The sequence below is a fragment of the Sitodiplosis mosellana genome, unplaced genomic scaffold (genome assembly GCF_009176505.1).
Source record: "Sitodiplosis mosellana isolate CC-2019 unplaced genomic scaffold, AAFC_SMos_1.0 Smas_scaffold_6170, whole genome shotgun sequence".
Lineage (NCBI taxonomy): Eukaryota > Metazoa > Arthropoda > Insecta > Diptera > Cecidomyiidae > Sitodiplosis > Sitodiplosis mosellana.
Window position 1 is genome coordinate 116,883 of NW_022601411.1, and position 14,277 is coordinate 131,159.

The window sequence follows — 14,277 nt, forward strand, 5'->3', positions numbered from 1 at the left end:
TATTTAGCATCGATGATTTATTGTGCAGCCCCCCAAAAAAGAATCCATACATTTTGCAGCATCTTGGTGTGTATTTTGGCTTGGTTTTGTACCAAAAATCAAGATCAACACGCATCGCACTGAACTCGTGCATGCTAAAGATCTCAAGATCCATTAATTCCGTGTATTTCACGTTTTGTTGAACTTTTTCATTCGTTTTTCTCCCTCTTTTCTCTCTCTCTCTCTCTCTCTCTATCTCTCTCTCTCTGTTTTCACATTCTCTTTTGTGTTATTTTGATCGAGTTCATCACGACTCCATCGTTCAATCATTATGTCATTATTTTCAGAGCGAATAAAAAAACGGCGGCAATAAATTTTCAGAGTTGAAATAAGACTGATCGAGCGCATTTTATTCTTCGTACAGGCAAAATTAGATGGAAAAGTTTCCGCATTGACCATGAATCATGAACAGAGATCGAAACCAAAAAGCTGCGCCTCAAAAATCTGTTTCACTTTTCTACGCAAAGCAAACGAAAAACAGACAAGCACACATATCATTCTATATTTAATTAGAATAAATATTTTGAGAGCCACATAATTTACACAGATTGTAGAACTATCAATACAATCTCTCGTGCAAGACAGCGCACAGCCCAAAACCAATGGAAACGTGGTCAATATTTTAATATTAAACATCGAATATGGTTCAAACTGACTGAGGCTAATCAAACAATTGATTGCGAGCTTCGGTCTCGGTGACGACAATAATGATGTGTGCTATCACGAGAGAGAGAGAGAGAGAAAGAGAGAGAGAGAGTGATAGTGAGGTGTGCTTGATTCCGATTTGTCACCTTAGCCCATTTACACATATTCTAGATCAACAATTGATTGGCCAATCATTGAAATTTCGGTTACATTTTTTCGCCTATAAATACCGTATGAAATTCGATGTTAGGGTATCATTACGATTTGATTGTTTCATCGAATCACTTTAATTATTTCGATCATTCATTCGTTACGGCTATTTTATATAGCATCATGAATTTTCGGTGGATTCTTGCCATCGTGCTTTTTGCACTGATCGTAAGTAACGCTTTTCGGTTCATTTTTTTTTTCATTCGAACACAAACTAATGATTATAAGCAAATTATAAAAAAAAATAACATTTTAATTACACCGTAGGCCAACAAAGCATACGCTAAACCAAACGCAGACCCAGAACCGGACCCAGAAGCACTCGCAGACCCAGAGCCCGAGCCAGAGGCACTCGCAGACCCAGAACCAACCGCAGTTGCTGAACGTAAGTAAAAAAGACAACTAGAAAGAAGAAAAACGACCAAAAGCCACTTCTGGTTGTGTTTCTCGTCGCTTTTCACCCTTCTGAATCATTTTTTTAAATGGTTGTCAAATAGAAATTGACACTTTTCACACACTCATTTGCGAATTTTGAATTTGATTTGATGAATTTTCGTTTGGAAGCAACAGTGGAATGCTTCGTATACTGATACATGTATTTGGTTGGAACTCGGTTGACCGAAGCGCCATTTAAAGAACCGATGGCGAGTTCGTGATGTCTGTATGTTATACTTCAGTATGACGTTTGACAGAACGGAGAGTTTACTTGATTGTATTGTCATTAGCCTTAGATTATCTAGGTGGTGTTTGCGCTCAATATCAGTTGTCAAATTCAAAGTGAATAGGAGAGTTGTTTGGAAGCGATGATATCTAATTGAAAGATTCTGTCATTGATGATTGAATCGCATTTTAATTTCGATTTTGAATAAAATTGACTTCATTTTCATTTGCGAAATGAGAGAATTCGTAAAATTTAACCATTTTCATTGCATCAAACACATGAAATTGCAGAAAATCAACTTTTTTTAAAAATATTTTTTTAGCGGAAAGGAGATGTGGCTCATCCGGCTCATCCGGCTCATCATCATCCGGAACAAGTTGCCATTCATCTGGCTACAAAGCCGTGTCAGGTAGCTCAGGTGCTAGCCGCTCAGGTGCTAGCCGCTCAAGTGTTAGCAGCTCATCTGGCCGAACAAAACGTATCAGATACCAAGTCATGCCAAGAACCAAGGTGAGTCGCCTCGGCAAATTTGTTTCTGTTGGCCCAACTTGAATTAAAACCTAAAGCATTCAGCTATTTTTTGCTGCAAACAAATCATTTCTGCACAAAGAATCGTGATTTTAAATAAAATTCAGTGAGAATTAATCCAAGGAAAAAAAAGGTGGAATGCTTCGATTTAAACACCAGATTGAACTTGTTGATAGCTCACAATGAGCTACAATCACAAAAGCCTGGTTAAGCATTCTTCTTCATTCTGCAAGTTTCGAAAATTGCTTGAATCACGATCCATTTCAATGGATTTCAATTGAATCGAATGAAAGCAAAACTTCCTGGAACCCAATCCAAAATAATTTCTCTTTCATTTCCTTTGCCATCCAGGGTAAACGTCAATATATTGCCGAATATCCAAAATGCAAAAATTGCAACAAGGCAAGCAAGTCAAGCAATACAAGCAAGTCAAGCAAGTCAAGCAATACAAGAAAGTCAAGCAATACAAGCAACACAAGCAAGAAATCGAAGTATTCTAATTCATCAAAGAATTCTAATTCATCGAAGAATTCTAATAAAAGAAATCGAAGAAACAAATCACGCAGACGTCGCAAGCGTGGTGGCTGTGGATGCTCAATTTGCCCATGTGCCTTGTTTATCCCATTCAACAATGGAGGAAACATGGGAGGAAACATGGGAGGAAACATGGGAGGAAACATGGGAGGAACCGGCGGGGGTTATACAACCTCACGATCAGGAAATGGCGGTAATGGTGGTAAGCTCAATTAATAGAATAAATTTATTGGAACATTTGAAGTGCTACACTCGATATACAGATTCTTTTTCTGAGAAATTTAACTAATATATACATGTCAATAATTTAATTTAGGCAACATGGGCGGAACAACATCATCGACATCATCAACATCACGGACAGCGAGCACTGGCGGCAACGCCGGTGGCAATAATGGCGGCACAGCTTCAACTGCAAGCACTTCCTCGACAGCAAGAACTTCATCAACTTAAGGAGCCGTTCCAACATAGCCACCTCATGGCGAAATTCCTTTTTTTTTCACCGGACTATTTGGCATACGACAATCCCATTCGAAAACTACTTAGGCCTTCCCCAATCGACTATTTATCAACAAAAATTTATTGACATTCGGCCAATTCATCGCGTAGCAAGTGTTTTCTTGCACTTCGCCAAAATGAAATGGTGCCCGATGTCCGTTGTTATTAGTATTTAAGTTATTTATCATTTCATGCAATCAAACGTGAAAATAAATAGAGAAGTAAATGCAAAGCTCATGAGTTTTCGTTTGGTCAATTTCAAAGTCTTTTCTATCTTTTGGGTTTTCATTAGTAATTTTTTGGGTGTTTTTGAACTCTTCTTTTTCATAAAAATTAGTCTGGTGTGAATCTTCTTAACTTTTTTTTAGCTTGTTTTCGTTAACAATCAACATTAAATTGGATATGAAAATTTATCGGCGTCAATTTCCAAAAAGAACCGAAAATTCAGTTGAACATCAAAATTAATGAACAGTTTTGTTTAATGAGAACACCCAAATTTCATTGGCGTTCAATATTTAGTTGAATATCAAGTTTAACGCAAATACCACTGAAGGTAAAAAATATAAAAAAAAAACAAATTTGCTGTCCCCTTTGTAAAACTGGAACATTTCTTTGGTGTTTTTTTTTTGTGAGTGTGTGCAAATTATCGGATTTTCCTATGAAATTTCTAGCCAATTATTGTAATTCATCTGAGCGAAGTAGAGAACAAAAATTGACCGTGAAAAATTGATTGCTCTCAGAGCAATGCTCTTATTAATCGAAGTTGCAATCAAAATATGGTCAAAATGCTGTTTAAAAGAGAGTGATCAGTGATCGCCACTTGAATACGATTCATATTAATATAACTACACTACCGTGCAAAAGTTTGGAACAACTAGGTATTTTTCATACAAATTGACCATTTTTGGTGGACTCATTAACATATTTCGGAAACACCTGCACTCTTGATATTTTGTGCATAGTTTCTACAACGTTTCAATAGTAAATCACAAAGGTTTCATCAAAAAATATTCATGAATTTCAAAAATATAACAAATTTGAATTTGATCTGTTTTAATCTTCATACAAATTTGATCCTTTTTCACACAGTACAAATTCAAATTGCTATATTTTTGAAATTCATGAATATTTTTTGATGAAACCTTTGTGATTTACTATTGAAACGTTGTAGAAACTATGCACAAAATATCAAGGGTGCAGGTGTTTCCGAAATATGTTAATGAGTCCACCAAAAATGGTCAATTTGTATGAAAAATACCCAGTGGTTCCAAACTTTTGCACGGTAGTGTATGTGAATTTTATAATCTTTTCTCAATACACCAATATTAAGTTTGGTCTGTTTTCAGTTCTAAGCACGGATGGGTACGAGTAAGTTATTTTACTTTTAAAAAAAACGTATCAATAAAGTGAGCATGGGCAACTTAAACAACAGTTGAACAATAGTAATATATGCCTGGTGTGTGATCGATTTAGTTTTTCTCTCTCTTTTTTTCTATTTTTTTAATTTCGCTTATTTGTTTGACCTGAAAAAAAACTGTTGACCATCTGTTGTGTAGCTGTGAATCAATGCCACTGATTACACTTATGGCCAATGGAGAGCTAGCTTCAATTTGATGTACAGTCAATGTGAATAATTAGTTGGAAAATAAATCAATCAAGTGTGATTTGCACGGAGTGAACGCATGTGTGTGTGTGTGCGGTTGGTCTCGTTTGCACTTAATTCTTAACGCAAATTAAACTTGAAGTAATTTATACTTCTATCTTTTATCCTATGATTTGAATGGAAAATCCACAATATTTGAATTCAAACCGAGAGTAAGAAGGGTATTAATGTCGGTATTTCAAATGAGAGTGCAAACCATTCAACAGGCCGATAATATCTTTTGAAGTGTGTTTTGACATTAAGTTGATATCGAGTTGATTGATAAACTATGATGGAAAAATCTATGATGTCATGCCCCGTTTGACGTGCATACTGTGCACTGCACAGCATCTCATTATCAAAGAAACAGAGAAACTGGGAGCGAGAGTCTCTTACTGAGAGAAAGAGATAGAGAATGAGAAAGAGATCCCCTCAATCAAAATCGATTCATAATCAGTCAAATGGAGTATCATTATGCTTTTTGTTTGAAAATCTGATTAAATCGCATATTTATGGTCGGGTTCTGTCTTATTTCACAAACTCCTCTGTGTCGTTGCCAGGGAAATGGCTCTTTCTTTCCGTCTATTCCTCTTATTCCCTGCGATGGAAATGAGATTGAAAACGATATAAAACATTATCGTTAGATATTTGTAATCGTCAATTTTGCTTTGGATATGTTAACGCGCGCTCTTCCTCCAAAAGTCGAAATGCGCGTGCGGGTCTTTATTAATCTATCCGCTAACTATTCGCTCTGTTCGACCGGCCTTAATGTGTTCACATAATGATTGTTTAAGAGCGCACAAGCATGTGATTTTCCTGAATTTCAGCCTGAATACCAGAGCAATAGCACGAATGTCATTTGAATTACCCTCTGTCGACCGGGATTCAATCGGGCTTGTGAAGTAACAGTAGTAACATGCAAGAGGAGAGAGAGAGAGAGATCATCATCACCCAGGCAAAAGTAATTTATGTATCCACGCACGTCGTGCAAATAGAAAATTTTCAAGCAGCAGCAGCATAATCGGCATCGTTGTGTCGTACAAATTTGCAAAAGATTATGTTTATTATTTGGATAAAATTGCCGACGGTTTTTTGTTGGGGCCGTGCGCGCATAATGAACATTAAATGCTTGTTTGATAATGACGACAATGTCGTGGAAGAGCAACAGCATCGTATCCCGAGACAAAGTCGACGACGTCGTCTTCGTCTGTGGAATACCATGTGAAAGAAGCGAGCGATTTTTGACTCTTTTATTTTCGTACAAATTATTGTCTCTTTTCGGATAAACTTCGAAACACATTAAATCGTCACAACAAAACGCACAATGGGCACAAAAAGCGATAAAGCAATGCAATGAATTGAAACGACCCTTTTCTTCTCTATGTGCACTGTCGTTGTGTGTCGCCCGTTTTTCGATGAATATCACAAAATTCAGTTATGTGACGACCGGTGACTCCCTCGCAACAAAGAGCCAAGAGGATGCATATTCGCCGCATTGAAATGGACATCGAAATGGGAATTGCTACCAGTCGCCTTTGACTTTGCCACTGCCACTACCACCACCGCTGCCACCGCCCTCCTGAACACACAACATAAACAACTCTTGTCCAAAATCATCAAACGATTGTTATTCAGATAATCTATTTTGTGAAAGTTCGAGACTATAAACAGTCTCTTTGGATATGTTTCTGATCAAAATCGCTGTACTCACAAAAAAGAGAATGACCTTTTACTGGTGGAAAATGGCAAAGGACACACGAACCCAAGTCCAAACGATACAGAATAATGACGAAACGATTAATTTTCAATCGGTCGAATATCACAAGTGAAGAGTAAATTCTTCATCGCTTCGAACCAACGATTTCGCCTCGTAAATGAAGAAAACACGTTTTTGCCATTTAACCGAACAAACGATTGGGCTGACGAAGACCAAAATCATTTTTTTTTAAGTGAGGAAGCAATGTGTTTTTTCGTCAAGTCATTTTGACAATTTCGAAAATTGTTACGTTTCATTTAGTTTAGAATTGGATTCGCTTCGTGATTGTGAAAGTGTTTTGCGGAAGAGTATATTCGAATGTTCGTGTTAAATTTCGACTTTGGATTACATGATTCGGCGATGGGCCTGCGTTCATTGGATTTTATGTAAATTCACCATTCAATTCTTGTAAATTTTCATGTAAATTCCGCATTAGATTTAGTATTTTGATTCTTGGCATTAGTCGAACCGACTCGGCGCAGAAGAAAAGTCAGCGTATGTCAATTTTTTCTGAGTCGCTTTATTTCTCTATTATGTTGTTATACTTTGTTGTTATTCGCTTGTGTGTGTGTGTGTGTGTGTGTGTGCTGTTCATTGTTTCTTCTGTTGGTTAGTATTTTGTAACATTCATTGTTTTGGGATTAACGCCGAACAATACGGTGAAGAAGCGTATGGAACGATTTGCCCTGAAACAAATGTTTTATGTAGTTGCGAAAGCAACATCAGCAGCAACATAACCATTAATATACGCGACGCGACTTCATAATCGGGACCAAGTCTCATGAACGTCGAGAGACAGTCGTGTGACGACGACGACGACGACAACAACAACGATGGCTCGTGTTTTTTCAAACAAAATGAAGTGCATGAATAGCAATGACAACAACAAAAACCCAACGAAGCGAGTTTGTTTTTATACCATGAGACTATGAACCCTATACGCTCGCTCTCTCTCTCTCTATATCGGGAATATACACACGCATCGTGTGTCCAATTCGAATAAATTTTTCCAAGTGGATGATACATTCTCATGTATTTTAAGCGAGTTAAGTATTTATGATTGGGGTGGCGAGAACCAAAACACTACACACACTCGCAACGACGACGACGATGATGATGAGTCATCCGAATCCATTTTATGAAGTAGCATAGCGCACGTATTTACCAATATATTTATTACACATCCGATTGCCATAAAATGTACACGCTCAGCTCTACCACTCACTATCATTTTCTCTGTTTGGGTCTTGCCCTCTCTCGCACTTATTAACTCTCTCTTTCTCGCATTTTTTTTTCGTACTATCTTGCCTGGCACTCACTCGCTCGATCCTTTTCTCGCTCTCTCGGATTTTTCGCTCGGCGTTAAAACGCGCTACGACCATGTTCTACAATGTCGACTTGGAAAGTGTCATACACGACAATAAACAACATTAAATGCGAAAATAAAAATGTTTAATGGATATAATTTTTTCGTTATGTATGTTTGTTGGTTGGTGGTGGAAAAACTGCATGCACCACACATAACTATTTGCTAATGCATGTAAAATGCCGGGAAAAAAAGCAGAAATTGCTATTTCCACTTTAATATCGCCAAAATGTTTACATTTCAAAAGACTCGATTCGACCGAGAGAAAAAAAACTACCGCCATTGCGAAACTGAATCCAACGAATCCACGATTCTGTTCATTTCGTTGACGAGACCGATTAACGGCCACATTCAGTCGCATCACCGTTCATGACTCGTTGTTTTTCGGATTGCATTTTTATGATATTGAAAAATATTCAAATTGATGCCAACGGTTTTTTTTTTCTGCCATTGACATTAAAGAATGGAAGATTTTTTTAGTATCTCTTTCTCAAATTGCCTGATGATATTTAGCAAAAAACAAGAGTAAAACATTTCATCAACAAAAAAAAGGAATAAAAAATGCTGATTTTGAAAAGAGAGCAAAAACGTTCGGTTGAAAAAGCGCATTTTTGGTTTAAAAAAAATGAACAAAATACATTTCGATGATGAAAAGAAAGAGACAGAAAGAGAAGAGAGAGAGAGAAAGAGGAAGGTTAAAAAGAGAGGGAAAATTCATTGTAAAACCTAGTAATAATGACTATTGTTACGGAAAAAATTCAGCATTTAAAATGAGCGAATAAAAATGTTGTCAGCGCGAATAACATTTCACCTCGAATGTCAAATATTTTTGATGCGCTACTTGTTTTTGTCTCTGACAGAAGAGTCGAAGCGTCAACACACTCTTTCCATCTGGTGCCATTCACGAGATGAATTTTAAAGTGAAATACCAAAATTCGCTGTGTCATTCGCAATCAATAAAATTGAACGTCAATTAATTACGTTGTAAATTGATTGCAGATGTGTACTTTATAGCATTATTTCTTTCCCATTTTCCACATCGGCACAACGACGACGACGACGCTTCGAAATCCATTTAAATTAATGACGCGCGATCGCGCTTTATCTTCTCGGTTTTTCAATTTTCATGCGGAGTTTTTTCTGTGTTTGCCCATTTGTATCGAGTTATCCACACTAATTTTAATTTCATTGATAGTGATTCAGCTGGGCATGTATCGAATTGAATTTTTTTTTTTTGGTCGGTTTTTTCTCACTCTCTCAATTTGAATGATTCTTTTGTCTTTCATTCTCTTATTGCGTGGATTATGTGTCTTTTTGTTGTATCGAATGGGATTTTCTCTCTTTCTCTCGGGACGTTTCTTTGTTGCTTTTCGCACTTTTTCTCCTGATTCTCTCTCTTCGTTGAACGAAGCTCGTTCTTTTTATCCTGCTCTTGTTTCCACTTTCAGGGAAAAGGCAAAGAGTACATGCAATCCTTCTCTCTTCTTCTATCCACTCTTGCACTCTTACTCCATCTCCTCCATTCATTGCATTGAAAATCGCATAAAAAAACCAATTGATTTTTGTCACCATCGATGAAAAAAGCGGTCAAAGAATGAGAAAAAAGCGGTCATGTTGCATCGCCGGGAGCAAAGAGAAAAATATTGATAAAACTCCCATTTTGCAATCCATTACACGATATATTAAATTGAAAAATTTGACTTCACTCATGCTCATGTCACGAAAAGCAACGCACATCCAAATATTAAAAAAAAACGTAAATGGAACCAAACGAGCGAGCGAGCGAGCGAGCACAGTTCGCACAAAGTGTTTTGGCATCGCATGGGAATAGTAATCGGGCGTTCGTTTTCAGTGTAATTATTTATTAATTAGGAAAATGCTGAATTGAATGACAGGGAACGAGATTGTGTGTGTGTCTGTGTGAACTGAAATGCATGGTTGAAATGATTTTATCCACATCTGACTATGTCATCATCGTACACTTACCCTTTTTGAAAATGCGTCACACTAGAAAAAAAAATGAACAGAGAGAAGAAAAAAGCGATTAAATTTGATTGTCATTTCATGTGTGTGTGCGTATACAAAATGGATTTGAAATGCCAACAAATTCGTTTTGTACGAATGTGTGCAATTCAACGGAAATGAATTTAATGGATGAAATTTAAGTGTAGTTTTTAAAGTGAAAGAAGTGAAAACAAACGACCTCCGGAATATAACAATCAAGCTGAAAGAAAAACACTTAGGCAAATTTTTACACAGCCCAAATGTGTATGTTCGAAATCAAAGACGGGCTACAACGAAATTACAAAATGAGGTGGTTTACAAATGAGCATTTCGAACGGTGGGAGGGGGGATGCCTATGCAATCACCGAAAAAGCAAAAACAAACACAGAACAATGCGACGGAGCCGATGTGGAATGGTTGAGTTTTATTATGCTTTTCACCCTCGTCGAATGAATGAAACCAGCATTTGAATGAACACGTAGAGTGGGACAGAAATTGTGAGCCCCGAAAGGGAAGCACAAACTTAAAGTCTTTGCCAGGAAAAGAGACAGAGATTCTCTATCTCTGAAGAGAGTGAGAGAGAAAGATGTGGAGAGAGTCACAGAAGAAACACATACACCGAGACTCCAAGCTGAAAATGCTTCATTTGATAATTACTCTAAAGTAAGGAATTTTGAATATGTTTTTCTATTGTGCACTTTAAGCGCACGGAGAAGAAATAACATTCGGAGCACTTTTGGTTTGTGTCATTGTGTCAGATCTGTTTCTCTCTCTACCTTCACCTTCACCTCTCTCTTTCTCTCTTGCACTCTCTGTCTCTCATTCGCATGCATCCCTTATCCAAATCCTCCCTTCCAGATCTCATCCCCACCATTCACCAGATCGCAACATGTACACACATTGTAAATTAAGCAGCAACAGCAGAAACATTCTCAATAAATTGACAGGAATGAAAGGTGTGAGATTAAATTCAGGTTGTAAGTTCAAACTTTTACCGATTTCGATCTGAAAATCCATGTGCGCTCATACCAATGGCAAAAATCGAACAACCATCATTTCACTGTATGTTATGTGTTGCTTGAATGGTTGCCGTCCCCTCTGTCTGTCGAGCACTTAGCTTGCCGCAAAATTCATAAACGACAGCGACACACACACACACACACAGGCTCTCTCGTTTAGACACAGTATTGAGCGCCAACAAGATCTAAACCGAGACAGAATTAGATGAACGTGAAAAACCAACAAAGCAGCAACAGCAGCAGCAGCACTCATTATAGATTCAGATGTTAACAAATAGCGAATAAAGAACTCCTTGATTGCTTCTCCACTCTCTCCATTACAAATTGCTCTTTGCTCGTTTTCCGAGCGCGCCTCACCGACTCGATTTAAATAGATAATTTCATGTCAAAGTTGATGCAAGTGTTTTTCTTACAAACACCATACACCCCATCCTCCTCATCTCCTCAATTCACGCACGCGAAAAATTTCGCCCGACAAAAGACAGAACAATACCCGAAATCGATGTCGCAAGCCGCACCACCGACAATGACATCGAACCAACCAACAGAGAAAAAAAAGTATGATGATGATGAACATGCGGTAACAATTGAGCAGAGCAATTCAAAACGAGTCTCATTTACGCGTTGTTCGGTTGTTTTTACTTTTCCGCACACGAAGTGTGTGAGAAAAGTATAGCGATCGACGTGATAAAAAGTGTGCTAATTTTTGTTGTGTCCACGATAACTTTCGAACCGCTTGAACGATTTCGCTCAAATTTGGCCAGGAGTCACTAATAGTAAATACCTTGGATGTATCAAAAGTTGGGCCAAATTGGACTAGTTCATCTGGTAATTTTCGGATGTCATAGAATTTCACCCAAGGGGGGACCTTTGGATTTTTTTTTCTTTTCTTGTTATCATAGAACGGATTTTTGATTTGATTTGTTTTAACACGATTTTATCATGTTAATCCGTGTTAAATGATTTATAACACGATGGCCGACCATGATTGACTTTTTTTCTATATTTTTTTGAATTTTTTTTTCAACTTTTTTCATTTCAAAATGCATTTTCTGGTTTTTTATATCATTTTCTTATCGTTAGCCGTGTTAAATGATTGGTCAACCATGATGGTCTTCTTTTTAATTTTTATTTCCAACTTTTTTTCATTTAAAAATATACTTTATGGGTCATTTTACATGATTACTTTGAGGACGTCAACTTTAAAAAAATACTTGTGCGGAAAAGTCCGTTTTACGCTCGTAAAACTTTTTATTTTTTTCTCGGAATGAGTCGCATGTTTTGTGGCGGCTTGGCTTTAGGTTAAAATTAATTGAAGGATGAACAAATGGAATTAAGACAGCAAGTGAATGTGAAGCGAAAAAAAACGGATGGCATCGAAATTCGGTATGGTTTAAGCGATTTCAGAGTGCGTGTATCAGGTGTGGATTCATGTGCTTTGGTTGGTTCGCTTTTTTCCCCCTCATGCTCGGTCGGTGACAAGCGAAAATAGTTGAAAACGCCAAGTGAAAAACGGCAGCTTTTTAAAATAAAAGTACCACACTTTATGATGAGAAACAGCTGCACTTTATCTACACGCGCCGCTCACACACAATATCCAAGCCTATGTAGCAAGCGAGGGAAAATTATGTTATTAGAAAAATGCGAGAGCAATGAGCGCGACAACAAATATTGCAGCTCGATGTGGCTGGCTGGCTCAGTTGAGAGAGAACCAAATTTGCATCTAGTTTTCTAGAATTTAATAACACCGCAATGGTACACACACACACACATTCGTTTCACTTATTCATGGCAAAATGATGGCTGGCGTGGCAACTTAAAGACCCGCTCATAAAACACATTAAAAATTTAAGTAGCAATTTCGGTGTGTGTGTGGTGTGGTTTGGCTCACTTCTCTCTCTCTCTCTCTCTCTCTCTCTCTCTCTCTCTCTCTCTCTCTCTCTCTTCCTCTCTCTGACTCGACACTCAAGCCAGGCGAACGAGACTTTATTTGTTTGACTCTGTGCCGGAAAATAAATGTACGCTTTTCATCAAGCGAACTTTTCACTTTACGCTATGGAATAATATTCCATTGGAATATTATGGTGTTGCGATAAAATAGTTTGCACTGATGAGAAACAAAAGCACAGAACCATTCACAAACATCCGATGTGTGTGTGTGTGTGTGCCACAGAATATGAGGCTGTGAAGTGTGTGATATGGATGCCAAATATGAATGGCATCAAATGAACGGCTTTTTTTTCGAACAGATTCTTGAATCACTCTGCCATTTGTGCTCTCTCTTTCTGTCTTTTTAGCTATCTCTCTTTGGTCTGTCGCTATCACACTTGCTCTTGTACACAATTTTGTCAACTCTTTCTCTCTCTCTCTGTCTCGATGCAAAAACTCCGGTTCGCTTCTGTTCGCTTGTTAAAATTGAGCAACAGTAAAACCAGCAACAAAACCACGATCGTCGAGATGCCGATTTTCAAGCCGCCGTCATCGTCGCTGAAGCAGCCGCCGCCGTTGCTGCCACCGTTTGCACCGTGAGTGTGAGATCATTGGCAACGGTGAGAGAATAAGATAGTTGAGATATTTGTAATTTATTTAGTTGAAATTGTCAAAACCACACAGTAACTAAACGGAAATTACTTAAACTTCTTGTTTCACAATTCTCCTCCCGAAAACTAGTGCAAACAATGAGTCGACAACGAGCAGCGACAGCAACAAATTCATAGGCAGCAGCATCAGCGGCACCTCGTTGGTGTGTTTCAGCTCTCTCGTTGGCTGTTGTCGAGCTGCTTTTGGTTGCTTTTGCGGCTGCTGTTTTTGTTGCTATTCTGCACACTCTCAGTTTGTGTCGTTGGATAAAGTTTTTCGGTTTGAAATTGAAAAAAGGACGAAACTTGTATACTCTCAGCCATGCTCTTGTTCAATGCACTCGTTTATTTACTCAGGCGAAACATTGCTCCACAGAAAAACACACGCACACACAGCTAAAATATTCTGGTCGAATGGGTCCGTCGCCGGCACATTCAAATCTTCAGTGCATTATTTAAATGAATTTATTGAATAAATATATATTAGGGAGAGCGAGAGTGAGAGAGAGAGAGAGAGTGAGAGAGCGTGTGTGTGGTGTCGAGTAATGTGAGACCATTTGAGAATTTGTTATTTAATCGTTTTTGTATGGCATTAAATTACCATGAATGAAGTGCACACACGCATGCATTTTACTCAGCCAGCATCCACTCTGGATCATCATTTCGTTGAGCTGTGAGTTGTTGTTCTGTTAACGAATTTTTCTTTTCTTTTCGCTACGTCGGTACTTGAAAACGGATGTGGTTTTGGTGGCTTTTCCAGATAGAAAAAAAGAAAAAAAGCAGCAAACAAACAGAC

At 37.9% G+C, this 14,277-nt stretch overlaps 2 protein-coding genes across 2 annotated transcripts in view; one reads left to right on the top strand and one right to left on the bottom strand.

The window, feature by feature from the left end:
* The window catches only part of LOC129576096 (protocadherin-like wing polarity protein stan), a 96,441-nt gene that overhangs the window by 17,925 nt on the left and 64,239 nt on the right, over window positions 1-14,277 (bottom strand). Inside the window, exon 3 of the mRNA XM_055460626.1 lies at window positions 9,866-9,886. The gene's annotated coding sequence lies outside the window, so the exon portion shown is untranslated. The remainder of the gene's footprint in view (window positions 1-9,865; window positions 9,887-14,277) is intronic.
* On the top strand, window positions 808-3,347 carry LOC129576099 (uncharacterized transmembrane protein DDB_G0289901-like). The gene is made up of 6 exons (XM_055460629.1): window positions 808-1,062; window positions 1,162-1,279; window positions 1,878-2,065; window positions 2,435-2,716; window positions 2,753-2,810; window positions 2,934-3,347. The coding sequence occupies exons 1-6, from the start codon at window positions 928-930 to the stop codon at window positions 3,068-3,070; spliced, it is 918 nt and encodes a 305-aa protein (XP_055316604.1). The 5' UTR covers window positions 808-927; the 3' UTR covers window positions 3,071-3,347.

What these genes read in the sequence shown, in the direction of transcription:
- LOC129576099 (XM_055460629.1), top strand. Translation starts at nt 928, where the DNA reads ATGTTAGGGTATCATTACGATTTGATTGTTTCATCGAATCACTTTAAT. An exon ending in TGTTTATCCCATTCAACAAT is followed by an intron (nt 2,717 to 2,752) that starts GGAGGAAACATG and finishes GGAGGAAACATG; the next exon opens with GGAGGAAACATGGGAGGAAC. An exon ending in CTCACGATCAGGAAATGGCG is followed by an intron (nt 2,811 to 2,933) that starts GTAATGGTGGTA and finishes AATTTAATTTAG; the next exon opens with GCAACATGGGCGGAACAACA.